The sequence below is a fragment of the Salvelinus fontinalis genome, chromosome 32, assembly GCF_029448725.1.
Source record: "Salvelinus fontinalis isolate EN_2023a chromosome 32, ASM2944872v1, whole genome shotgun sequence".
Classification (NCBI taxonomy): Eukaryota; Metazoa; Chordata; class Actinopteri; order Salmoniformes; family Salmonidae; genus Salvelinus; species Salvelinus fontinalis.
The window spans coordinates 20,713,378-20,739,688 of record NC_074696.1 but is presented as its reverse complement, the minus strand read 5'-3'; the positions used below and the strand labels follow the sequence as shown (position 1 = coordinate 20,739,688).

The 26,311-nt window shown below is 42.7% G+C and overlaps 1 protein-coding gene and 1 pseudogene across 1 annotated transcript; one reads left to right on the top strand and one right to left on the bottom strand.

Annotated features, from left to right (window-relative positions):
- Positions 1 to 2,027: 2,027 nt before the first annotated feature.
- On the bottom strand, positions 2,028 to 13,986 carry LOC129830879 (gastrula zinc finger protein XlCGF57.1-like). The gene is made up of 3 exons (XM_055893697.1): positions 13,443 to 13,986; positions 11,422 to 11,509; positions 2,028 to 8,794 (listed from the first exon to the last, which is right to left on the bottom strand). The coding sequence occupies exons 1-3, from the start codon at positions 13,701 to 13,703 to the stop codon at positions 7,365 to 7,367; spliced, it is 1,779 nt and encodes a 592-aa protein (XP_055749672.1). The 5' UTR covers positions 13,704 to 13,986; the 3' UTR covers positions 2,028 to 7,364.
- Position 13,987: 1 nt separating this feature from the next.
- Positions 13,988 to 25,150, top strand: LOC129830880 (oxidoreductase NAD-binding domain-containing protein 1-like; annotated as a pseudogene).
- Positions 25,151 to 26,311: the final 1,161 nt, after the last annotated feature.

Below are 26,311 nucleotides of genomic sequence, written 5' to 3'. Positions count from 1 at the left end.
AATGTTACTTATTTACAGTGCCTTCAGAAGTCATTCATACTCCTTCACTTATTTTTTTTCTTACCCATCTACACACAATACTCCATAATTACAAAGTGAAAACATGTTTTTAGAATAAGTATTCACACCTGAGTCAATACATGTTAAAATCACCTTTGGCAGCAATTACAGCTATGAGTCTTTCTGGGTGAGTCTTCCCATACCTGGATTGTACAATATTGTACCATTATTCTTTTTATTTGCTCTGTCAAATTGGTTGTTGATCATTGCTAGATAGACATTTCCAGGTCTCCATAGATTTTCAAGCTGATTTAAGTCACAACTGTAACTAGTTCACTCAATGTTGTCTTGCTAAGCAACTCCAGTGTATATTTGGCCTTGTGTTTTAGGTTATTGTCCTGCTGAAAGGTGAATTTATCAGCAGTGTCTGTTGGAAAGCAGACTGAACAAGGTTTTCCTCTAGTATTGTGCCTGTGCTTAGCTCCATTCCATTTCTTTTTATCCTAAAAAACTCCCTAGTCCTTGCGATGACCAGCATATCCATAACCTAATGCAGCCAGCACCATGTTTGAAAATATATGTCGTGGTACTCAGTGATGTGTTGTGTTGGATTTGCCTCAAACATAAAGCTTTGTATTCAGGACATACAGTTAATTTCTCTGTCCAAATGTTTTGCAGTTTTACTTCAGTGCCTTATTGCAAACATGATGCATGTTCTGGAATATTTTTACTATGTACAGGCTTCCTTCTTCTCACTCTGTCAATTAGGTTAGTATTGTGGACTAACTACAATGTTGTTGATTCATCCTCAGTTTTCTCCTATCACAGCCATTAAACCCTGTAACCATTTTAAAGTGCTTTGGCTTCATGGTGAAATAGTTGCCCTGCTTTGCGAGGCATTGGAAAACCTCCCTGGTCTTTGTGGTTGACTCTGTGTTTGAAATGCACTGCTCCTCTGAGGGTTCTTACTGATAACTGTATATGTGGGGTAGAGATGAGGTAGTCATACAAAAATCATGGTGAACATTATTAATGCACACACAGTATTATGTGATTTCTTATTTAACCTTTATTTAACCAGGCAAGTCAGTTAAGAACAAATTCTTATTTACAATGACGGCCTACCCAGGAACAGTGGGTTAACTGCCTTGTTCAGGGGCAGAACAACAGATTTTTACCTTGTCAGCTCGGGGATTCAATCCAGCAACCTTTCGGTTACTGGCCCAACGCTCTAACCAATAGGCTACCTGCCGCCCCCAACAAAGGGGTTGAATACTTATGAACTCAAGACATTTCAGCTTTTCATTTATTTGTAAAGATTTCCCCCCAAAATAATTCCACTTTGACATTACGGGGTATTGTGTGTAAGCCAGTGACACACAATCTCCATGTAATCCATTTAACATTCAGGCTGTAACACAATGAAATTTGGAAAAAGTCAAGGGGTGTGAATCAGTGGAGGCTGCTGAGGGGAGGACAGCTCATAATAATGGCTGGAATGGAGCTAATGGAACGGCATCTAACACATGGAAGCCATGCGTTTGATATTATTCCACTCCAGCCATTACCACGAGCCCGTCCTCCCCAATTAAGGCGCCACCAACCTCCTGTGGTCTGAACACTTTCTGAAGGCACTGTAGGTGTTTGTGTGGTTACTTGACATGATGATACAGACACAATTCATTATTTAGATTTTTCTTCAGCTGAGTGGCCAGATGGTTCACCTGCAGACCCAGAGATGTCTAGAAGCTGTGAAGGAGAAGGCGGGTGAGAAGGAGGACACGGAATGTCACCAGAGACGGGCCAACGCTACCCATGTGGCATCAGCATCTTGCCTCTGTCGATACCTGTATTTAGATGTGTTTCTGTTAAGGATATAATGCAAGTGCTATGGTGGGAAATAATTGAACCATACATTACAGAGGAAATAAACTATGATTTTGTACAATGCTGCACATAAAGGAATATTCTATTTTATGAAATTGCCAGATTTTGTTGGCAAATAGCCTATAATGTAGGCTTAATGATTCATCCTTTTATTTGTTTTTATTGAAAACAAACACAAAACAGGCAGGTACAATGCACAAGTTACAATTACATCATCTTTGAATCAGTCAATTTCCAATTATGAATCCCATTTCTCCCAGTATTCCTGGCCTCTCTCATTCTGTGTTCTAAAGGTCATAGTAATGAAGCCTATGTGAGATGGTGTGCTGCGGTGTGTTCTGACGTCTTAATCTACTTGCACACAATCCCGGATCCGGGAGCACCCACACCAGTAAAAAAGCTGACTAGCATAGCCTAGCATAGCGTCACAAGTAAATACTAGCATCTAAATATCATTAAATCACAAGTCCAAGACACCAGATGAAAGATACACATCTTGTGAATCCAGCCATCATTTCTGATTTTTAAAATGTTTTACAGGGAAGACACAATATGTAAATCTATTAGCTAACCACGATAGCAAAAGACACAACTTTTTTTCCCCACCATTTTTTTCCTGCATAGGTAGCTATCACAATTTCGACCAAATAAAGATATAAATAGCCACTAACCAAGAAACAACTTCATCAGATGAGTCTGATAACATATTTATTGTATAGCATATGTTTTGTTAGAAAAATGTGCATATTTCAGGTATAAATCATAGTTTACCATTGCAGCCACCATCACAACTCTCACCAAAGCAACTAGAATAACTACAGAGACCAACGTGAATTACCTAAATACTCATCATAAAACATTTCTGAAAAATACACAGCGTACAGCAAATGAAAGACAAAGATCTTGTGAATCCAGCCAATATTTCAGATTTTTTAAGTGTTTTACAGCGAAAACACAATATAGCATTATATTAGCTTACTACAATAGCCAACCACACAACAGCATTGATTCAGGCCAACAATAGCGATAACGAATAAACCAGCAAAAGATATTCATTTTTTCACTAACCTTCTCAAACTTCTTCAGATGACAGTCCTATAACATCATATTACACAATACATATAGAGTTTGTTCGAAAATGTGCATATTTAGCGGCACAAATCGTGGTTATACAATGAGAAAAGTAGCCAAGCTGCCAACAATATGTCGGGAAAAATCTTGGGAGAGGCACCTAATCTAATCAGTAACTAATCCTAAACTTGACAAAAAAAATACAGGTTGGACAGCAAATGAAAGATACATTAGTTCTTAATGCAATCGCTGTGTTAGAGTTTTAAAATGAATGTTACTACGACATACAGCGTGCGTTAAAGCGAGACCGCACCGAAATTAATGGCGGAATATGAGTTTTACATTTTTCAACAGAACAACGAATTAACATCATAAATAGTTCTTACTTTTTGATGAGCTCCCATCAGAATCTTGGGCAAGTTGTCCTTTTTTCCAAAAGAATCGTTGCTCGGTTGTAGATTGTCGCCTTCAACGTTGGAATTAGCAGTAAACATTAGCCATGTGGGCCAGACGTGTCCAACTCCCTAGAACGCAGCACAAATAAATACCCGAAAATCGCAATATACTGATATAACTCGGTTTAAAATAACAACATTATGATGTCTTTAACACCTATATCGAATAAAATCAGAGCCGGATATATCTAAGGGCTATAACGGGAGCTTTCTAGAACGACATCCTGAGGTCTGTCTTGCGTCATGGCGAGGGGAAAAAAGAGAGTACACCACGTTGCCAGCCCATTTATAAGGCCTCAGATCTGCCTAGCAACTCCATTTCAATTCTCACTATTTGCTGACATCCAGGGGAAGGCATATGCAGTGCATCTCAACCAATAGAATACATGCAAATTAATAAACCGACCTCAGAACAGCATGCAGATTTCAGATTTCTCACTTCCTCATAGGAAAATTGCTCCAACTCGAGTTCTGTTTTACTCACAGATATAATTCAAACGGTTTTAGAAACTAGAGAGTGTTTTCTATCCAATAGTAATAATAATATGCATATTGTACAAGCAAGAATTGAGTACGAGGCAGTTTAATTTGGGAACGAAATTATTACAAAGTGCAAACAGCACCCCCTATTGAGAAAAGGTTAAAAGAGGAGTCGTGCTGAGGGCCTGACCTTTATTCACACATCTGGATCACAGGGCAAAAGGAAAGGGGACATCAGGGCTGGACGTCATACAAGCTATACAATGCATTCGGAAGTATTCAGACCCCTTCCATTTTTTTACAATAAGGCTGTAATTACATTTCCCCCTCATCAATCTACACACAATACCCCATAACGACAAAGCAAAACAGGTTTTTACACATTTTTGCAAATGTATTACAAATTAAAAACAGAAATACCTTATTTACATAAGCATTCAGACCCTTTGCTATGAGACTTGAAATTGAGCTCAGGTGCATCCTGTTTCCATTGATCATCCTTGAGATGTTTCTACAACTTGATTGGAGTCCACCTGTGGTAAATTCAATTGACTGGACATGATTTGTAAAAGGCACACGCATGTCTATATAAGGTTGACAGTTGACAGTGCATGTCAGAGCAAAAACCAAGCCATGAGGTCGAAGGAATTGTCCGTAGAGCTCCGAGACAGGGTTGTGTCGAGGAACAGATCTGGGGAAGTGTACCAAAAAAATGTCTGTAGCATTGAAGGTCCCCAAGAACACAGTGGCCTCCATTATTCTTAAATGGAAGAAGTTTGGAACCACCAAGACTCTTTCTAGAGCTGGCCGCCCGGCCAAACTGAGCAATCGGGGGAGAAGGGCCTTGGTCAGGGAGGTGGCCAAGAACCCAATTGTCACTCTGACAGAGATCCAGAGTTCCTCTGTGGAGATGGAAGAACAACCATCTCTGCAGCACTCCACCAATCAGGGCTTTATGGTAAAGTGGCCAGACGGATGCCACTCATCAGTAAAAGGCACATGACAGCCCGCTTGGAGTTTGCCAAAAGGCACCTTAAGGACTCTGACCATGAGAAACAAGATTATTTGGTCTGATGAAACCAAGTTTGAACTCTCAGGCCTGAATGCCAAGCGTCACATCTGGAGGAAACCTGGCACCATCCCTACGGTGAAGCATGGTGACAGCATCATGCTGTGGGGATGTTTTTCAGCGGCAGATACTGGGAGACAAGTCAGGATCGAGGGAAAGATGAACAGAGCAATGTACAAAGAGATCCTTGATGAAAACCTGCTCCAAAGTGCTCAGGACCTCAGAACTGGGGCGAAGGTTCACCTTCCAACAGAACAACGACCCTAAGCACACAGCCAAGACAACGCAGGAGTGGCTTCGGGACAAGTCTCTGAATGTCATTGAGTGGCCCAGCCAAAACTGGGACGTGAACCGGGTTGAACATCTCTGGAGAGACCTGAAAATAGCTGTGCAGCAAAACTCCCCATCCAACCTGACAGAGCTTTAGAAAATCTGCAGAGAAGAACGGGCGAAACTCCCCAAATACAGGTGTGCCAATCTTGTAGCGTCATACCCAAGAAGACTTGAGGCTGTGATCGCTGTCAAAGATGCTTCAACAAAGTGCTGAGTAACGGGTCTGAATACTTACAGTATGTAAATATGATAATTTTTTTTGCAAAAAAATTATTAAATGTTTTTGCTTTGTCATTATGGGGTATTGTTTGTGGATTGAGGGGGAAATGATTTAATCAATTTTAGAATAAGGCTGTAACGTAACAAAATGTGGAAAAAGTCAAGGGGTCTGAATAGTTTCCGAATGCACTGTGTATTTGCTATGCGTCCCCTAGTTCAGATGGAAATAGTTCAAATTAGTGTATTTCTTTAACAATGCCTAACTATTGGGTCACATTGGGGGGGGGGGGGTTGTAGCCATTTTCTGAGGATAACTGACTGAATCATTTTGTATTAGTGTACACAATCAAGATTTGAGCCATACAATTCAGACCATTCAGATGGCAGACTGATCAATTCGCTGACTGATAACTTTAGTTTCTCTTTCTTAGGCTTTGTCACCATCAGTTGTTACAAGGAGTCAGCATACAGTAATATTATTTTAAATGAAATGAAAAAAGTACTAAAAAGGGTGTTCATTAACAAAACAATGTAACTATGATCTACTATACTGAACAAAAATATAAACGCAACATGCAACAATTTCAAAGATTTACTGAGTTACAGTTCATATAAAGAAATCAGTCAATTAAAATTAATTAATTTGGCCCTAATCTATGGCCTTCACATGACTGGGAATACAGATATGCATCTGTTTGTCACAGATACCTTAAACAAAAAAGTATGGGTGTGGATCATAAAACCAGTCCGTATCTGGTGTGACCACCATTTACCTCATGCAGCGCGACATGTACTTCGCATAGAGTTGATCAGGTTGTTGATTGTGGCCTGTGGAATGTTATCCCACTTCTCTTCAGTGGCTGTGAGAAGTTGCTGGATATTGGCGGGAACTGGAACACGTACATGTAGATCCAGAGCATCCCAAACATTCTCAATGGGTGACATGTCTGGTGAGTATGCAGGCCATGGAAGAACTGGGACATTTTCAGCTTCCAGGAATTGTGTACACGTCCTTGCGACATGGGGCTGTACATTATCATTCTGAAACACAAGGTGATGGCGGCGAATGAAGGGCACGAGAATGGGCCTCAGGATCTCATCACAATATCTCTGTGCCTTCAAATTGCCATCGATAAAAAGCAATTGTGTTGGTTGTCCATAGCTTATGCCTACCCATACCGTAACCCCACCACCACTGGGCCTTTTGTTCACAAGATTGACATCAGCAAACCGCTTGCCCACACAAGGCCATACACATGGTTTGCGGTTGTGAGGCTGGTAGGATGTACTGTCAAATTCTCTAAAACGACTTGAGGCGGCTTATGGTAGAGAAACTAACATAGCATTTTTCTGGCAACAGCTCTGGTGGACATTCCTGCAGTCAGCAAGTCAATTGCACACTTCCTTAAAACTAGAAACATCTCTAGCATTGTGTTTCATGACAAAACTGCACATTGAGGGCCTTTTGTTCCCAGCACAAGGTGCACATGTGTAATGGTCAAGCTGTTTAATTAGCTTTTTGATATGCCACACCTGTCAGGTGGATGGATTATCCTGGCAAAGGAAAAATGCTCAATAACAGGGATGTAAACAAATTTGGCACAACATTTGTGAGCAATAAGCTTTTTGTGCGTATGGAAATTGTCTGGGATCTTATATTTCAGCCCATGAAACATGGGACCAACACTGTACATGTTGCGTTTATATTTTTGCTCAGTATAATAATGTATCAATGTATTCCATGACTATATAACGTTATTGTTTCACTGTGGTGGATTCATCTAAAAGTGATTCCTATGAATACAATGAATTTCGTAATAAAAAGGTGTCATAAAAAATGCCAACCATGATCATTTACGACATCTAGGCAGGTGTTTGGAGAGATGTGCTTTCCGAGTGAAGCTGAAAAGGCAGTGGGGGCAGGGATACGGTCTATCCCCTGTGTGGGTCTTCATGTGGACTTTGACGTGACTCTGTTCATAAAAGCTCTTCCCACATTCTTGGCAGGAGTATGGCTTTATATCACGGTGAGTGTGGGTCCTCATGTGACTGGTCAGAGAACCAGAACGGTTAAACCGGCTGGGGCATTCAGGGCATTCAAATGGCTTCTCCCCAGTGTGTAGGAGCTTGTGCTTGGACAGATCCCCAGACTGAGTGAAGCTTTTACTGCACTCGGTACAGGTGTATGGTTTCTCACCCGTGTGAGTCAGATGATGGTTCTTCAGGTGTGAGAGTCGAAAAAACTTCTTGTCGCACACTGTGCAGTGGTAGGGCCTCTCCCCGGTATGTGAGCGCATGTGTAACTTCAACAACCCCAGCCTCAGGAATGCCCGCCCACAAACCCCACAGTGGTAGTTCTTCTCGTTGCTGTGGATCTTCAGGTGTGTTTTCAGATAAGCTTTGTCAGCAAAGTCTTTACCACAAACAGTGCATTTGAAAGGTCTCTCCCCCGAGTGTGTTCGCAGGTGAAGCTTCAGATGGGCCCTGCTTGCATACCGCTTATCGCATTGGGTGCAGGAGAACTTCCGCTCACCAGTGTGAACCGACAGGTGAGTCCAGAGGAGCGACTTCCGTTTGAAAGTCTTCCCGCAGTCCTGGCATTTGAACGGCTTGAGGCCAGAGTGTATTAACGAGTGATAGCGGTAACCGCTGTTCTCTGAGAAGCGCTTGCCGCACTCCTTACATTCGTACGGCTTCTCTCCAGTGTGGATGCGCATGTGAGTGTCCAGGCTCGTAGGAGTACTGAGGATCTTACCACACTCTGAGCAATGGAAGCCGACTTCCAGACAGACCACAGTCTTAGTGTCCTTAGGTTTAGTGCCCTCTGGTTCTTGACACCGGTGTGGCCCTAGTCCCCAGCAATTCTCAAAGCTCTTCCCACAGTCAGCACAACTGATGTGACCATCGGTGCGAAAAACAGCCATTTTGTGCAAATTCTTGCAGTGCTTCAGCAGGGTGCCCAGGTACGGGAATCTACGGGCACACTGCGGGCAGGGGTGGAGTTTCCCCGGAACCCTGGGGGGACGGGCAGGTTTCTGGGGAAGGGCGGAGGGGTGGGCCTGGCGGGTGTGGATGTGTAGCTGTCGTGGGGTATGGAACATGCAGCTGCACTGGGGACAGCTGTGTGTGGGGGCGTACACGGTTTTACTCTTTGAGACGTGGCTTTTCAACATGGCCAGGTACTGCTTCTGGTGTTTGGTCTTGATGTGGTTCTCCAGGAAGTAACAGTCAGTGAAGGAGATGGTGCAGTGTGGACAAGGAAAGAACTGCGGAGAAGAGACTGAGGGAGAGGGATAAAGAGGTGATTAGGCCTTGAACTCAGAATAGCCTATGTTCTGTTCAGCTTGAGAAGGAGAGCGTGAAGATGAGGACCAGAGATACACTTTGATAGCTTGCTACTACTATAATATATTTTTATTAAAAACAATACGTTTCTTGCCCGTTATGTATTTATCAGAGTTATTGACCTCACAATAAGCCAAATTCGAGTAACTTACATTGTGGTGCTGAAACTTGAAGAAGCAGCCGCAGCACAATCGAAAATGGCTCATGGTGCAGAAAGTAGGAACTTTTGAGTAGGCATAATTTCAAAGTCTTCATTTTAATTAGACTTTACTAACAACAATCGGGCTTTGTGTTGGAGCCTATTTCTTCCCATTTAAGAAACGAGGTAGGTCTACCTGTTGACAGACTAAATTAGGCTATATAGGCTGCTATATCCATAGATTTTATTGGTCAATTCCTCCACCCCATATCCCCTCTTTAAATAGCATACCTCTGTGTCAGTGAAGGGCTGTTAATTTAAAACCAAGACTCAAATTGAGAGGGTATGAAAGAAAATGGCAAAACACACAGGCCTACCGTTGTTAGCTTAAGATTTAAGAAAGTAAAACAGATCTGATTAAATAAAGTGATGTATAACAGCGCTTTGGTCCGAGATGCTTTATGCTAGAAACAAGCTGTAAAGTAATCGAATTCTGTCACTATCAAATGATAAAGCTATTCCCCTTCTCTACAATAGAAGATATTTAAACCCAGACAGCTTTTGGGGAAACACTTGTTACCTTCTCTCATTGGGTTAAACCACAGAAGAAGAGTAGCCAGCAGTTAAAGCTTAAATGTTTCTGCATTGGTAGGTCTACTCTGTCTGGGTTGGAAAGGTAGGTCTACTCTGTCTGGGGTGAAAAGGTAGTACTACTCTGTCTGGGGTGGAAAGGTAGGTCTGCTCTGTCTGGGGTGGAAAGGTAGGTCTACTCTGTCTGGGGTGGAAAGGTAGGTCTACTCTGTCTGGGGTGGAAAGGTAGGCTTACTGTCTGGGGTGGAAAGGTAGGTCTACTCTGTCTGGGGTGGAAAGGTAGGTCTACTCTGTCTGGGTTGGAAAGGTAGACCTACTCTGTCTGGGGTGGAAAGGTAGGCTTACTGTCTGGGGTGGAAAGGTAGGCCTACTCTGTCTGGGTTGGAAAGGTAGGTCTACTCTGTCTGGGGTGGAAAGGTAGGTCTACTCTGTCTGGGTTGGAAAGGTAGGCTTACTGTCTGGGGTGGAAAGGTAGTACTACTCTGTCTGGGTTGGAAAGGTAGGTCTACTCTGTCTGGGGTGGAAAGGTAGGTCTACTCTGTCTGGGTTGGAAAGGTAGGCTTACTGTCTGGGGTGGAAAGGTAGTACTACTCTGTCTGGGTTGGAAAGGTAGGTCTACTCTGTCTGGGTTGGAAAGGTAGACCTACTCTGTCTGGGGTGGAAAGGTAGGCTTACTGTCTGGGGTGGAAAGGTAGTACTACTCTGTCTGGGTTGGAAAGGTAGGTCTACTCTGTCTGGGTTGGAAAGGTAGACCTACTCTGTCTGGGGTGGAAAGGTAGGCTTACTGTCTGGGGTGGAAAGGTAGTACTACTCTGTCTGGGTTGGAAAGGTAGGTCTACTCTGTCTGGGGTGGAAAGGTAGGTCTACTCTGTCTGGGTTGGAAAGGTAGGCTTACTGTCTGGGGTGGAAAGGTAGTACTACTCTGTCTGGGTTGGAAAGGTAGGTCTACTCTGTCTGGGGTGGAAAGGTAGGCTTACTGTCTGGGGTGGAAAGGTAGGCCTACTCTGTCTGGGGTGGAAAGGTAGGCCTAATTTTTAAAGTACCATGCTCAGATTCCTAATGATGTCTCAGATTTAATTATTTGCAAACAGGGACAGTTTCATTGCAAACAAGACACACTGATTTGGCATTAGATAAATATGATAAGATTAACACATAGGCCTATCTCTCTGTACATTCTTATTAGCCTGTAATTTGTGTGGTATTAAAAAATATTCTGCTAATATGTACAATTGCATGAAATGTTTATAAAAAGGCAATTTTTTCTCTGACCTGAAAACACAGTGACAGAGTGCAATGATTTTACAATAAAGGAGATCTTTCCACCCCAACTCTTGTCCACGGCGAACGCACAACCTTTGGGCCCTCAGCCCTGTGTGCTATAAAAATTCCTGTGTTGCCATCTAATGCACACAGGACGAATAACAGTTTATAAAACTACATATGTAAGGCTCTAGTCTGTCCAAGAAGTGAGGGTAAATGCTAGGCATGTTTTCTGCTACCCGCTTTGTGTTTTCATTCTTATTTTGGGTATAAGGGAGGGTCACTTGTTTTTTTTACAGTTTTCAGGGAGGGTTTAGGTTAAATATATTTTGCTGAAGGAAGGCCATCCATTTTCATTAGAGGTCTGATTTTCTTCATCTAACCCTTATTGTGAATAATGTTCACTCCCTATGGGGTGCGAGAGGGAACAAATAAAAAAGAGAAATGTCATTTTCCTAATTCAAGAATAAAGAAATAATCCCTGTTGACATCAAATTAAAATCTTCAGTAATTTATCACCCATTTTCACTGCAGTATTGGGTGTAGACTGGAGTATGTACATGTCCTACCTTCATCGTTGTCTTCATCCCTCCTGGCTCCTGTCTCCTCCTTCACCAAACGCACTTTAGTTTCTCTCAGAAGAGTCTTAAGCACCACCTTATCAATTAGAAAGATGAAGAAACCACAGTAAGCATAAACCAACAACCTTCACTGAACAAAAATATAAACGCAACATGCAACAACTTCAAAGATTTTACTGAGTTACAGTTCATAGAAGGAAATCACTCTATTAAAATAAATTAGGCCCTGATCTTTGGATTTGGCCTGTGTAATGTTGTCCCACTCGTCTTCAATGGCTATGCGAAGTTGATGGATATTGGTGGGAACTGGAACATGCTGTCATACACGTTGATCCAGAGCATCCCAAACTTGCTCAACGGGTGACATGTCTGGTGAGTATGCATGGCACGACAATGGGCCTCAGGATCTCGTCACATTATCTCTGTGTATTTAAATTACCATCAATAAAATGCAATTGTGTTTCTTGTCCGTAGCTTATGCCTGCCCATACCATAACCCCACCACCACTGGGCACCCTGTTCACAACGTTGACATCAGCAAACCACTCGCCCACATGACGCCATACCTATTGAAGGAGAAAGTTGGTGTTGGTGGCTAGCTAGCTGCTTAGTACAGTTGAAACCGGGAATCATCCGCGAAGAGCACTTATTCAGTGTGCCAGTGGCCATTAAAGGTTAGCATTTGCCCACTGAAGTCGGTTATGACGCCAAACTGCAGTCAGTTCAAGACCCTGGTGAGGACAACGAGCATGCAGATGTGCTTCTCCGAGACGGTTTCTGACAGTTTGTGCAGAAATTCTTTGGTTGTGCAAACACACAGTTTCATCAGCTGTCAAGGTGGCTGGTCTCAGACGATCCCACAGGTGAAGAACCCGGATGTGTAGGTCCTGGGTTGGTGTGGTTACCACGTGCCAAATTCTCTAAAACGACATTGGAGGCAGCTTATGGTAGAGAAATTAACATTAAATTCTCTGGCAACAGCTCTGGTGGACAGTCCTGTAGTCCGCAAGCCAATTGTGGCATTGTATTGTGTGACAAAGTGCACATTTTAGAGTGGCCTTTTATTGTCCTCAGCATAATGATCATTCTGTTAAATCAGCTTCTTGATATGCCACACCAGTCAGGTGGATGGATTATCTTGGCAAAGGAGAAATGCTCACTAACAGGGATGCAAACAAATGTGTGCACAATAAGCTTTTTATGCATATGGACCATTTCTGGGATCTTTTATTTCAGCTCATGAAACATGGGACCAACACTTTACATCATTTGTTTACGAGCTGTCCATTTGTGATTGTTTGTGCTGCGGCTGCAGCTTTAGTTTCAGCACAATGGAAGTTACTCAAATCTGGTTTATTGTGAGGTCAATAACTCTGATAAATACACCATGGGCAAGAAACATCATTCATTTAATTAAAAACAATATAGTAGTCGCAAGCTATCAAAGTTGACCTCTGGTCCTCCTCATCTTCGCACTCTCCTTCTCAAACTGAACAGGACACAGGATATACGCTAGTCCGCGAGCAAGATAGTTCATCTTTTGGACTAAGCCTAATCAAAAAGTATTTGTGGAAAAAGCTTTTGACTCTCTTGCTGAACTGCCACCGTAGGCCTAAACAGCACAGCCATTGGTTAGGCAGATCAGCAAGAGCAGAGCAGGCAGGGCTCGGGGTTGGAATATTCATTGCAGTGTATAATGCAGCCTAGTTGTATTTACACCATCCCAGCAGCTATCTTAGAAATATTACTTTTCTCTGTGCATCACACTAAATAGCCAATATGCTCACTTGATAGTGAGTGCCCAGCTGAGAATCAGAGATGAGGGGCAGCATCAAGCACGTCGATATATAGCCTTATAAGCAACTAATTCTAAAACACTGAGAAAAATAGAAATGTCATAAATTACATGACCTTTCCCTGGACTAGATTTTCCTCCAGGTAACCATTCTGTAAATTTCGATCCATCCCTAAAAGTCACATGTTGGGGAAAGACTACTAACTCATCTTACGTTTGACAATTTTGTTAGTATCACCACAGGGCTCCTCGATATCTTGCTATACCGGGTCGCTTGGTTGGACGTAGTTTGATGTTGCTTGACGTGCTTTTGCTTCTCCAGCAAAGGACGTTTGGAATGGTCACCAATTTCCTTCCGTTCAAAGTCTCCTGGTTCTTTTTTTATTCGGATGGAGTTGAAAGTAACCCCATTAGTGTTGGACTGTTTAGTCCTATTGGTTGTGTTGCTTTGCTTTTTCCCAGGTTTGTTATTCATCGTGTGGACTTGAGTGCCTCCGTCGACACTTTTCCCTTCCTTTGAATTCTGCGAGAAAGACTAGCTAGGTAACGTTAGATTGAACTCAAGACCAGCTCATCACAATGATATCCTATCCAACACACAAAAAAGCTAACATTAGGCTGCACTATCCAAAATTTAAATCCGCAGAATAATGAAGAAACCATACATCTGCATGACACAAATGCTGAACCCTAACTGATTATTGATAGAACATCCATGTGGCATGCGCAGTATCTGCGCAAATATGAACACACGAAAGAGCATGCCGTCAATCACTTCCGGAGTCAACAAATACTTCCACACATTTCAGGAAGGTTATCTAACCTGCAAGAATATCATATCAAACATATTGTCATACATTGGCAAGACTTGCTTTTCAGATAGACTAGCTGTATTCCGTAGGGAATGCAGTCAATGCTACGATAGCTGTAAATGTTAAGTTAGAGAGTATAGGCTTGTTGTGTGACTGGGCTGGCTGAGCTAGCATGCTATGGATTTCTCTGCTTTAAAAACGGTGGTTGCACAGTTGGTTAGCATGCTAGCTACACTAAACGTATCGACAAAATTACTCACCTGCTTGTTGTGATCTGTTAAATCTGGTTTAGATCACTATAGCGTCAGCTAGCTAGCCACTAACACCCTCCCTCAATAGGTTGCCTCTCTAAAGAAAAGGTAAAGTGACATTATATTGCGCAATGAGCGTCCTCTGTAAACTTTTCATGGCTGCTCGAAGCTTCACATTGTCGGGGGCGTCCGGCGGTCTGATACGGTCGCGTGTATTGTGTTCGATCACAAGGTGAGTTGGGTTTCATATATAATATGTCGAGTATTGTTGCTGTCAGGTGGCCCGTCACCCCTCTGTCACTGTTGGGGGGTTAGGAGCGGGCTTGGGGCTGATTGTGCGGCTACTACACTTTTGTCACGTCTTTAACAACACCAAAGCTGCCATACACCCGGAACTACTCGCCTGTTTTTAGATCATGATTTACTTAAAGTTAGCTGGACTCATCTGACAATAGGTACAAGTCTATTTATTGTTTGTTATGATATCCGCACACAGGTGAGACTGCAGTGTCTTTCTAGGGGCCATTGACGTTATACACGTAACTGACCTTTGTGCTGATTAGCTTGGCTACATTCTTTTCTGATAGACATGTTTAAATAAAGTAGGCACTTCTGTTGTCTTTTCAGGAAAATGTCATCCAGAAGACAAATGGACCATCTAGAGAGGACAGCCAGCAACTACAGACAAGATGTGAGTGACCATCCAGCTGTGTTTGTACTGTAGCAACAAACCTGTGGCTTATGCAATCCAAAGCTGAAAACAGTTTAACGATATGTGTTATGATGAGACTGACAATATCGAAGACATTTTGTTAATCTGTGTATGTCTCGGCTAATGGTTTCTAATGTACAGATTCTAAACTATTACCACAGTTTAATTGTGTTAATCTTCATGATTGATTGACAGGTTATTTCATTTGTAAATTGTGTGTTGGTGTGTGTGTCCAGCGTGTATATCCGGCGCGGGTATGTGGCATCATGGACGAGTCTGAGACAGTGAAACGCCTCCGGCTAGCTGTCCATCCAGACTTTACTTTCAGAGCTGGACAGTGGTGAGTAGTACAGTACTGTCATTTGTTTGGCTACATTCATAGCTCGTTGAAAGGAGACTGAATACAGCATTTACACCAATGGCTTTGGGGAGAGGATGTTTACACCTATCCAATCCTTTCAGATCTGCACAAGTGCGTAGGCTATAGGTATGGGTAGCTACGGTATAGGGGGAGAGGCAATGTGTTGTCACAATTAACCAGTATATCACATCAACAGTTTGTTGGACAAAAGGTCCACACAGCTGTATAGAGGTTATGAAATTCATTATCTGGCACAGGCTGCTGTCAATCATCACGCACAGTGAGAGAGATTACCTCCTGCAATCCATCAAGGTCTTGCGCAATCCTCTTTTTATAATGGCTGTAATACCTTTACCAGGCACTAGAGGGAAGTGTTGTATTGAATGTGTGTAATGCTATTTACAGTGTTGCTCTCCCCTGCCACTGTTCCCCAGGTCATTGTGTTAAAAGACAATGTTCTCAATCAACCCACCTGGTTAAAATACAGGTAAATAAATAAGTTGATAAACAAATGCATATGATGACAGCAGGAAGCAGTTATGGGGGGATTTCCAACTTGCAAGATTGTATCAGACCCAATAACAGTTTTCATAACATTATTAACATAACATTTAGCACTCTGCTTTTCCAAAGCGACTTAGTCATGCGTGCATTCATTACCAATGGGTGGTCCCGGGAATCGAACTCACTACCCTGGCGTTACACGTGGCATGCTCTAACCCACTGAGCTACAAAGGAAAACGGCATTAGTATTGTAGCTAAAAGCAAAGCACACATCCATAAACATGTTTAATTTATGTGATGTAAAAGTACATTCAGTTGATAAATATCCCCTTCAACTCTGTGGTCCATACTGTTGGTGGGCGGTTTGTGTTGTGTATAAACAGAAGGGGCTGGATGGATGTAAAGCAGATGTAAATACTTTGGTTACACCTCCTCCAGTCCATATGACAGGTGGGTAGGAGGAGTGGGAGAAACATATGTGTGTGTCTCTGTTTAGGTGTCAGAGAGGGAGAGATGCTTGCTAGTTGTTATTGCCTTGGAGGGCTGTGTACTTTTTTTTTTTTTTTCTCTCGAACTTGTGGAAAGTTACCACTTCCTGTGGTATGTTATGTGAGAGACATGGACACATTCTGTACATTTTGAGGTTGCGTTTGAATCCGTTAGATTACGTTCTCAGTTGGACATGTTTTGCATTACTTAACAATAAGGATTCTCTTTTTGTCTCTCTCGGTTTGTCTGTCTGTCTCTCTGTGTGTCCAGGGTGGACTTCTTTATCCCTGGTATGGAGAAGGTAGGAGGATTCTCTGTGTGTTCTCAGGTCTGCTGCAGAGAGAGGGTGTCATCGAGCTGGCTGTCAAATACACACAACATCCCCCCGCACATTGGATACACACCAAGGTGAGTGAGTGTGTGTGTCTACATTGAAATGAACATTTTCACATGTAGTTTTAGTTTCTGCCTCAAAATCAATAGCGTTGTCAGTGTCTGTCAGTTTTTCTGCCTGTCTCTCCATCTGGTGTGTGTGTGTTTATAGGTTGTATTGTAAGTCTGATCTCATCCAGTAGCTGTGTCTTCTCTGAGCAGTAAGCTGTGTGTGACTGTGGTTGTCGCCACATAAAGCTGTCTGATATTCCACAGTAAAGTGGTTGGAGACTGTACTCAGCCCTGGGATTGTTTGATGAGCCTGTTGTTAACTCTTCCGCCTGTACTGGGTTAGAGTGTGGGGAATGTGACAACAGATAAAGCAGAGGAGTGTGTGTATACATGTGTGTGTATAAAGAGAAAGGGAAAAGGAGAGGGAATTTGCTGCTGTTGTCTTCAAAATACCCCCCCTACCAGCTATAAGGTCTCTCTCTCCCATCGTGTGTGTGTGTGTGTGTGTAACAGCGTCTGTGTCTCCTGAGACTCCTGTCAGAAGTAGCTAAACCGATGCTGCATGGGAGTCGTTTTTTTATATCTCTAAAACAGACTTTCTCCACAATAGGGAACAGAAAGCAGACTTCTAAAATGTGGACACGTCTCATACCGGAGTTATTTATCATTACAAAATAAACACTATTTTTATTCTTTCTCTCTCTCTCTCTCCTCAGTGCACCATGGACTCCCATGTAGCAATGCGTGTGGGTGGTAACTTCTTCTTTGACCCCCTGCCCTCTGACCCCTGTGTTGACCTGTTGTTGGTGGCGGGGGGCGTGGGCATTAACCCTTTATACTCCATCCTGCTTCACGCCGCTGACCTGCTACGACAGAACCCCGCTAACGTAGGGAGGGGCTACAACATAGGCTCCACCCACCTCTGCTACAGCGCCAAGAATGCACAAGAGCTGCTCTTCAAAGTGAGGGGGGGTACGTGGGTTGACTCATAACCCGCAGTCCCTGTGGTTATATCCGCAGGGCGGGTGGGTTTAGGGGGAGGTACGTGGGTTGACTCATAACCCGCAGCCCCTGTGGTTAAATCCGCAGGGCGGGTGGGTTTAGGGGGAGGTACGTGGGTTGACTCATAACCCGCGCAGTCCCTGTGGTTATAATCGCAGGGCAGGTGGGTTTAGGGGAGGGTACGTGGGTTGACTCATAACCCGCAGCCCCTGTGGTTATATCCGCAGGGCGGGTGGGTTTAAGGGGGGGTACGTGGGTTGACTCATAACCCGCGCAGTCCCTGTGGTTATAATCGCAGGGCAGGTGGGTTTAGGGGGGGGTACGTAGGTTGACTCATAACCCGCAGCTCCTGTGGTTATATCTGCGGGGCGGGTGGGTTTCGGGTCATGAAAAATTGTGTGGATAAAAAATAAAATCAATGTAGCCTATACTGTACATATAATTCATATCTATAGGCTACATTGAGGTCTTTCTTTTATTATTTATTATCTGCTGTTAGTGCGTAGCCTAAGGGACTTCAAATCTATTTTTATTGGTCACATACACATATTTAGCAGATGTTATTGTGGGTGTAGTGAAATGCTTGTGTTCCTAGGTCCAACAGTGTAGTAGTATCTGTCAAAATGGTACGTCAAGGGAACTACTGTTCATATGGGTTAAATGGAATAGTAACCTAACTGAAATCTGAATGGTAGGTCTATAACCTCTCACATTGCCTAATATAACATTAACTCCTGCAGAATGAAGCATTTCTTGCAGTAAAATTACACACCAAATGTAAATTTTGACTCGGGAACAGGAGTGGAGGGGAGAAATATGAGTTATTTATTTCCGCATAGAGAATGAATACACGGTTAGCACTGCCACATTTACAGACGGTCCCTATCTTTATAAGCATCATAAAAGCTGATTTTAGTAATTCAACCACATAAAATATGCATCTAAGCTTTTAATTTCCTTAAAACCAGTCAAACTGATGTCAGTTTGAAAATGTTGCTTTCTTTGCGTTATTGCATTTTCTCCCCGGTCCCTAAACATCTTTGCTGTGTGAGAGAAGCAGAGAATTTTGATTAGATTTTATTAAGATCCCCATTAGCTGACGCCAATGGTGACATCTGGTCTTACTGGTGTCTGACACGTAACAAAAAAGACTACAGACAAGACATTACAATTTACATGCATTCAAAAACATTAACATGTAGTGTGTGTGTATCTATCAGTTACACATACATGTCAGGACATACACACAACAAGTAGGGAACATAGGGGAGAGGCGTTGTGCCGTGAGGTGTTGCTTTACTAGTTTTGTGAAACCAGGTTTGCTGTTCACTTGCGCTATGGAAGGGAGTTCCATGCACTCACAGCTCTGTATAATACTGTACGTTTCCTTGAATTTGTTCTGGACTTGAGGACTGTGAAAAGACCTCTGGTGGCTTGTCTGGTGGGGGAAAGTGTGTGTTTCTCAGTGCTGTATGTAAGTTGACTGTGCAAACAATTTGGAATTTCTTATAACTTGAAGTGATGCAGTCCGTCTTACCTCAACTCTTAGCCAAGAGAGTCTGCCATGTATAGTATTGAAATCACCCCACTGATTACAATGAAGAGTAAAATGTCCCGCTCTGTTCTGGGTTAGCTGCAGCTTAACTAGGTCCATCTTTGCAGCACTTGACCATATGACTGGACAATAATCAATATGACCACACTTGATGCATTCATTCTATCGATTTATGACATTCTGGTGAGCAAGGGTTTATAGTTGAAGTCGGAAGTTTATATACAACGTAGCCAAATATATTTAAACTCAGTTTTTCACAATTCCTGACATTTTAATCCTAGTAAAAAGTCCCTTTCTTAGGTCAGTTAGGATCACCACTTTATTTTAAGTGTGAAATGTTAATAATAGTAGAGTGATTTATTTCAGCTTTTATTTCTTTCATCACTTTTCCAGTGGGTCAGAAGTTTACATACACTCAATTAGTATTTGGTAGCGTTGCCTTTAAATTGTTTAACTTGGGTCAAACGTTTCAGGTAGCCTTCCACAAGCTTCCCACAATAAGTTTGGTGAATTTTGGCCTATTCCTCCTGACAGAGCTGATGTAACTGAGTCAGGTTTGTAGGCCTCCTTGCTCACAGATGCTTTTTCAGTTCCTGACTGATTTCTTGAGATGTTGTTTCAATATATGCACATCGTTTTCCTGCCTCACGAAGCCATCTATTTTGTGAAGTGCACCAGTCCCTCCTGCAGCAAAGCACCCCCACAACATGATACTGCCACCTCCGTGCTTCACGGTTGGGATGGGTTTCTTCGGCTTGCACACATCCCCCTTTTTCCTCCAAACATAACAATGGTCATTATGGCCAAACAGTTCTATTTTTGTTTCATCAGACCAGAGGACATTTCTCCAAAAAGTACCACCTTTGTCCCGATGTGCAGTTGCAAACCGTAGTCTGTTTTTTTTTATGGCGGTTTTGGAGCAGTGGCTTCTTCCTTGCTAAGTGGCCTTTTCAGGTTATGTCGATATAGGACTCGTTTTACTGTGAATATAGATACTTTTGTACCTGTTTCCTCCAATGCCTTTACAGGGTCCTTTTCTGTTCTGGGATTGATTTGCACTTTTTGCAACAAAGTACCCTCATCTCTAGGAGACAGAACACATCTCCTTCCTGAGCGGTATGATGGCTGTGTGGTCCCATGGTGTTTATACTTGCGTACTATTGTTTGTACAGATGAACGTGGTACCTTCAGGCATTTGGAAATTGCTCCCAAGGATGAACCAGACTTGTGGAGGTCTACAATTATTTTTCTGAGGTCTTGGCTGATTTCTTTTGATTTTCCCATGATGTCAAGCAAAGAGGCACTGAGTTTGAAGGTAGCCTTGAAATACATCCACAGGTACACCTCCAATTGACTTAAATTATGTCAATTAGCCTGTCAGAAGCTTCTAAAGCCAAGACATAATTTTCTGGAATTTTCCATGCTGTTTAAAGGCACAGTCAACTTAGTGTATGCAAACTTCTGACCCACTGGAATTGTGATCCAGGGAATTATAAGTGAAATAATCACAAAGTAGAAAGTAGATGTCCTAACCGACTTGCCAAAACTATAGTTTGTTAACAAGAAATTTGTGGAGTGGTTGAAAAACAAGTTTTAATGACTCCAACCTAAGTGTATGTAAACTTCTGACTTAAACAACTGTATTTAGTCTCCTGGGGCAACAAGTAATGACAGAAGAGAAGCTGCATGTATCTAATTATAGACAAGTTGACTAACAAACAGCCTCAAAAAAACATTCCGCTGTCTGACTAGACAACTGTGCATTTTCTATGTTCGTGTTGGGTGCGGGCCTCAGATTTTCACTTTCTCACATATAGCCGGGTGGTTGCGGATGGGTTATTAGCAATTGTGGGCGGGTGAAAAAACAGCTGACCCACGCATCACTAGTGTGTGTGTTAGTGTTACTGAGCTACAGTTCATATAAGGAAATCAGTCAATTGAAATGAATTCATTAGGCCCTAATCTATGGATTTCACATGACTGGGAATAAAGATAAGCATCTGTTTGTCACAGATACCTTAAACAAAAAAAACTAAAAAAGTAGGGGTGTGGATCAGAAAACCAGTCAGTATCTGGTGTGACCACCATTTGCCTCATGCAGCGCGACACATCTCCTTCACATAGAGTTGATCAGGCTGTTGATTGTGGCCTGTGGAATGTTATCCCACTCCTCTTCAATGGCTGTGCGTAGTTGCAAGTCCAAAATTTGCTCAATGGGTGACATCAGGTGAATATGTAGGCCATAGAAAACTGGGACATTTTCAGCTTCCAGGAATTGTGTACAGATCCTTGTGACATGGGGCCGTGCATTGTCATGCTGAAACATGAGGTGATGGCGGCGGTTGAATGGCACAACAATGGGCCTCATGATCTCGTCACAGTATCTCCGTGCATTGAAATTGCCATCAATAAAATTCAATTGTGTTCGTTATCCGTAGCTTATGCCTGCCCATACCACAACCCCACCGCCACCACGGTACAGTTGAAACGTGGATTCATTATTGAAGAGCACACTTCTCCAGCGTGCCAGTGGCCATTTAAGGTGAGCATTTGTCCACTGAAGTTGGTTACGACACCGAACTGCAGTCAGGTCAAGACCCTGGTGAGGACGATGAGCACGCAGATGAGCTTCCCTGAGATGGTTTCTGACAGTTTGTGCAAAACTCCTTTGGTTGTGCAAACCCACAGTTTCATCAGCTGTCTGGGTGGCTGGTCTCAGATAATCCAGCAGGTGAAGAAGCTGGATGTGGCGGTGCTGGGTTGGCATGGTTACACGTGGTTGTGAGACCAGTTGGATGTACTGCCTAATTCTCTAAAATGACTTTGGAGGCAGCTTATGGTAGATGCATTTAAATAAAATCTCCTGGAAACAGCTGTGGTGAAAATTTCTGCAGTCAGCATGCAAATTGCACGCTCCCTCAACTTGAGACATCAGTAGCATTGTGACAAAACTGCACATTTGAGGGGCCTTTTATTGTCCCCAGCACAAGGTGAACCTGTGTAATGATCATTCTGTTTAATCAGCTTCTTGATATGCCACACCTGTCAGGTGGATGGATTATCTTGGCAAAGCAGAAATGCTCACTGACAAATTTGTTCACAACATTTGAGAGAATGATAGAGAGCGGGGTCCAGACCCTGCTCTGTTTAGGCCTATCCCAGGACAGGATACTGTTTGAGAAGTGGTGGTAGTGCGTACTGAAGACAGAAATCTTCATCAACTATCCACTGCTGCGTCACTGGATATTGTATATCAATGGTGGGAGGACCCACCCTGCTCTCTCCCCCAGTCCCTATGAATTCTAAGACCAACCCAGCACACACCACCCAGACCACGCACCTGCCCGTGTTACCATGGCAACATTTTTGGGGCCTTTGGACCATATTTTTCTGCAGGTGTGACCTGGCCGCATCATTTGATTTATTTGACCTCACCTAAATGTGTATTTCTACCAGGTACCAACTTGTACAACTGGCTTGACTCGGCTACAATTTGAACAAATTAACGCACAACTGAACTAATCTCTCTTTACCGGAATATTCAACTCAACTATCACCTGACTCGGGTGTTCACCAAATGCAATGAACATCAGTTGTACAACCCTAGTGTGTATAGGGCCATTGATCTGAGCCTGGCTGATGGTGACCTCTGACCTGTGTGAAGTGCAGTATAATGTGTGTATATATAGCTTTCCTGATGATCCACTACAAGGATGGAGAAACACACTCAAACAGTCCTCAACTCAGTGACTAATAAACTGAATCCTGCAGGGATGCAAACTAGTCACCTTTTGGCGTAATTCGCCGTTTTGAATCTAAAATAGCCTGACCTACGTGATTCTTGTAGATCCGATGAAAAAAGTTTGGGGGGGGGGGTTGGATCACAGCTGTCTGTCTGTAAGTGAACGAGTGATCCGCGTTTGGAGCAATACTGACTGTATCCAAGGCTCCGCCAATCGTTTACATAACAACAGAATGGAAGAAAGAAGAGACAGCCAATTCACTAGTTACAGAATCAGCGCGCGCACTGGAAAGGCAGCTAGTCAGTTACAGCAGCGCGCCCCTTGAATGGGAACGTTAGGTGATAAGCCTGACCGGGGTGAGAAGGTGAAGAAGCGTACTTCATGAGCTGTAACCGAAAACTACTGGCATTTGGAAAGTTTGAGGTGAGGGAGAAATTGTGGTGGACGTTAGCTAGCCAGAGAAATGTTGAGCAACATTAGCCAATTTATCTGGTCAAATAAATTAGTTTATGGTGTGAAAATTAGCTTTGCTGATAATGTCAGACAGCTAACGTTAGCTAGCTAACATTACAACATCAGATGAGCAAACATTAGTAACCTAACCAATTCGCACCGAGGTAAAGACAGTTTCAGGTTGGATATTCGCATGTAGTTTTCCTTACGTCCACCAACATCAGTTAGGGACGGTCAACGTAGTGACAAATCAAATTTCAATAGCTCTTCAACCATTACTCCTAACACTTTCAAAACTGGTTGTAACTAACCCGATGACATAGACACACATTGCACACCCTTTAGTTTGTCCATTTTCATCTCGCATGGTTTTACATGAATTTTTCAAAATTTAGAATTTCAATAGCTCCTCGGTCATGTGACCTGGTGACTTCAAACAAGGTTCAGAATGTCCACTGACTATACCTTCATATTGCACATTGATGTTTGTCTACTTTCATCTCATGCTATTAGACTTAAATCTGTAAGCTTTGCAGGCCTTCATTTTACATGGGTGTTACATTTTGTTATTTTTAAGTCAACAAATGTTCCATCCTCGCAATAACTATCTTTCACATGGACACTGAAAAGATCCGCAAATGGCTGTATGTGGAATGGATGAAGGACAGGAGAGGTGTTCAGAGGTGCTTAAAGGAAGGCGCACAGGTAGGCCTCATGAAAAACAACGTTTCATATGCTCTGTTTAATCACAGTAATAGGCAGTGAGCTTGATAACGTGAAGGAATCCTTTTCATAGCATCACTTTCATATACTGTACATTAAGACAAATCCTTCTAAGTTGAGTATTAGAACGCAGTTTACATAACTTGATATAACCTGATAATGACTTGACTTACAAAATGCAATATTGCATCTGAGGGTTAGTTTTTCTGATAAATAGTTATTTGATGCATGGTCTACTATTTCTTTTGTGAGTAAAATCCTTTTTCCAAAATTGACTTAGGTACATTTTTGTGAAGAGGAATGAGGGTTGTGATATGGGTAATTTTAATAGTAAAATCATTTAAGGGATCAATACATTTCTATATTGCTTCCCCAGTATCTGCATGAACCATCAGGCCAAGTGTTTTTGGTTGACCCTGCTGGACAGAAAGAGAAGGAGCAATCGGAACACGCTGCATTCAAATTCAGGTCTTAGTTATTCCATTGTACTGGATCTAATACATATTAGCATTTTACATACATTCATAAGTGTAATAGTTTTTTATGACATACTGTGAAAAACTCTTGGCTGCTGGCTCTGTCACTTTCAGACATGCGCAAAGCAGACTTGAACCACAGGGGTTCTCTGTAAAGAGAGAGTTATCCAAAAGGCACAGACACACCCCTTGACTTTCAATTGGCACCGTTGACCTGTATGTATTCTCTCCTGATTGGCTCTGTAGTGCACAGTCTGGCAGTCTGACTAAAGTGCCAGAGGTATGAGAGAAATCCTCCATTGTATTTATGGGAACAAATATTTCCTAACACTTTGGATCCTATTCTTGGACAGTTAGAAGACACAATGTATCAATGCAAAAAAAAAAAAAGACTAATTACTGTCCATGAGTCACCTCAACCTTGTGGGTCTATCAATAAAGTGCCAACTCAATTCTACCATTGACTGGTCTCTCATGCCCCTATGAACGTGGACACGGCAATAGTTTTTAATCTAAACCAGCCGTTTTTTACTGGAGTACACTAACACCTAATTGGGGCTATTTTCTTGACACATAGTAGCAGTTTACCAGATAAGAAGTCAAGAAAATCTAAAAGTAGATTGTTGTAAGGGTGTATTACATCCTGTGCTGGCCCCATTGTCATATCCATTCTGGATTCTGAGTGGTAAAATCATAGCTGAAAAATGCCTCTGTGTATACATTTTCCGCCAAGACAGAACTGCCAAAGGTGGTGGAGTTGCAATCTACTGCAGAGACAGCCTGCAGAGTTCTGTCATGCTATCCAGGTCTATGCCCAAACAGTTCGAGCTTCTACTTTTAAAAATCCACCTTTCCAGAAATAAGTCTCTCACTGTTGCTGCTTGTTACAGACCCCCCTCAGCCCCCAGCTGCGCCCTGGACACCAAATGTGAATTAATTGCCCCCAATTTATCTCCAGAGTTTGTACTGTTAGGTGACCTAAACTGGGATATGCTTAACACCCCAGCCGTCCTACAATCTAAACTAGATGCCCTCAATCTCACCCAAATTATCATGGAACCTACCAGGTACAACCCCAAATCCGTAAACTCGGGCACCCTCTTAGATATCATCCTGACCAACCTGTCCTTTAAATACACCTCTGCTGTCTTCAACCAGGATCTCAGTGATCACTTCCTCATTGCCTTCGTCCGTAATGGGTCCGTGGTCAAATGACCACCCCTCATCACTGTCAAACGCTCCCTAAAACACTCCAGCGAGCAGGCCTTTCTAATCGGCCTGGCCCGGGTATCCTGGAAAGATATTGACCTCATTCCGTCAGTAGAGGATGCCTGGTTATTCTTTAAAAGTGCTTTCCTCACCATCTTAAATAAGCATGCCTCATTCAAAAAATATAGAACCAGGAACAGATATAGCCCTTGGTTCACTCTAGACCTGACTGCCCTTGACCAGCACAAAAACATCCTGTGGCGTACTGCAATAGCATCGAATAACTCACACGAATTGCAACTTATCAGGGAAGTTAGGAACCAATATACACAAGTGAAGGCTAGCTTTTTCAAACAGAAATTTGCATCCTGTAGCACAAACTCCAAAAAGTTCTGGGACACTGTAAAGT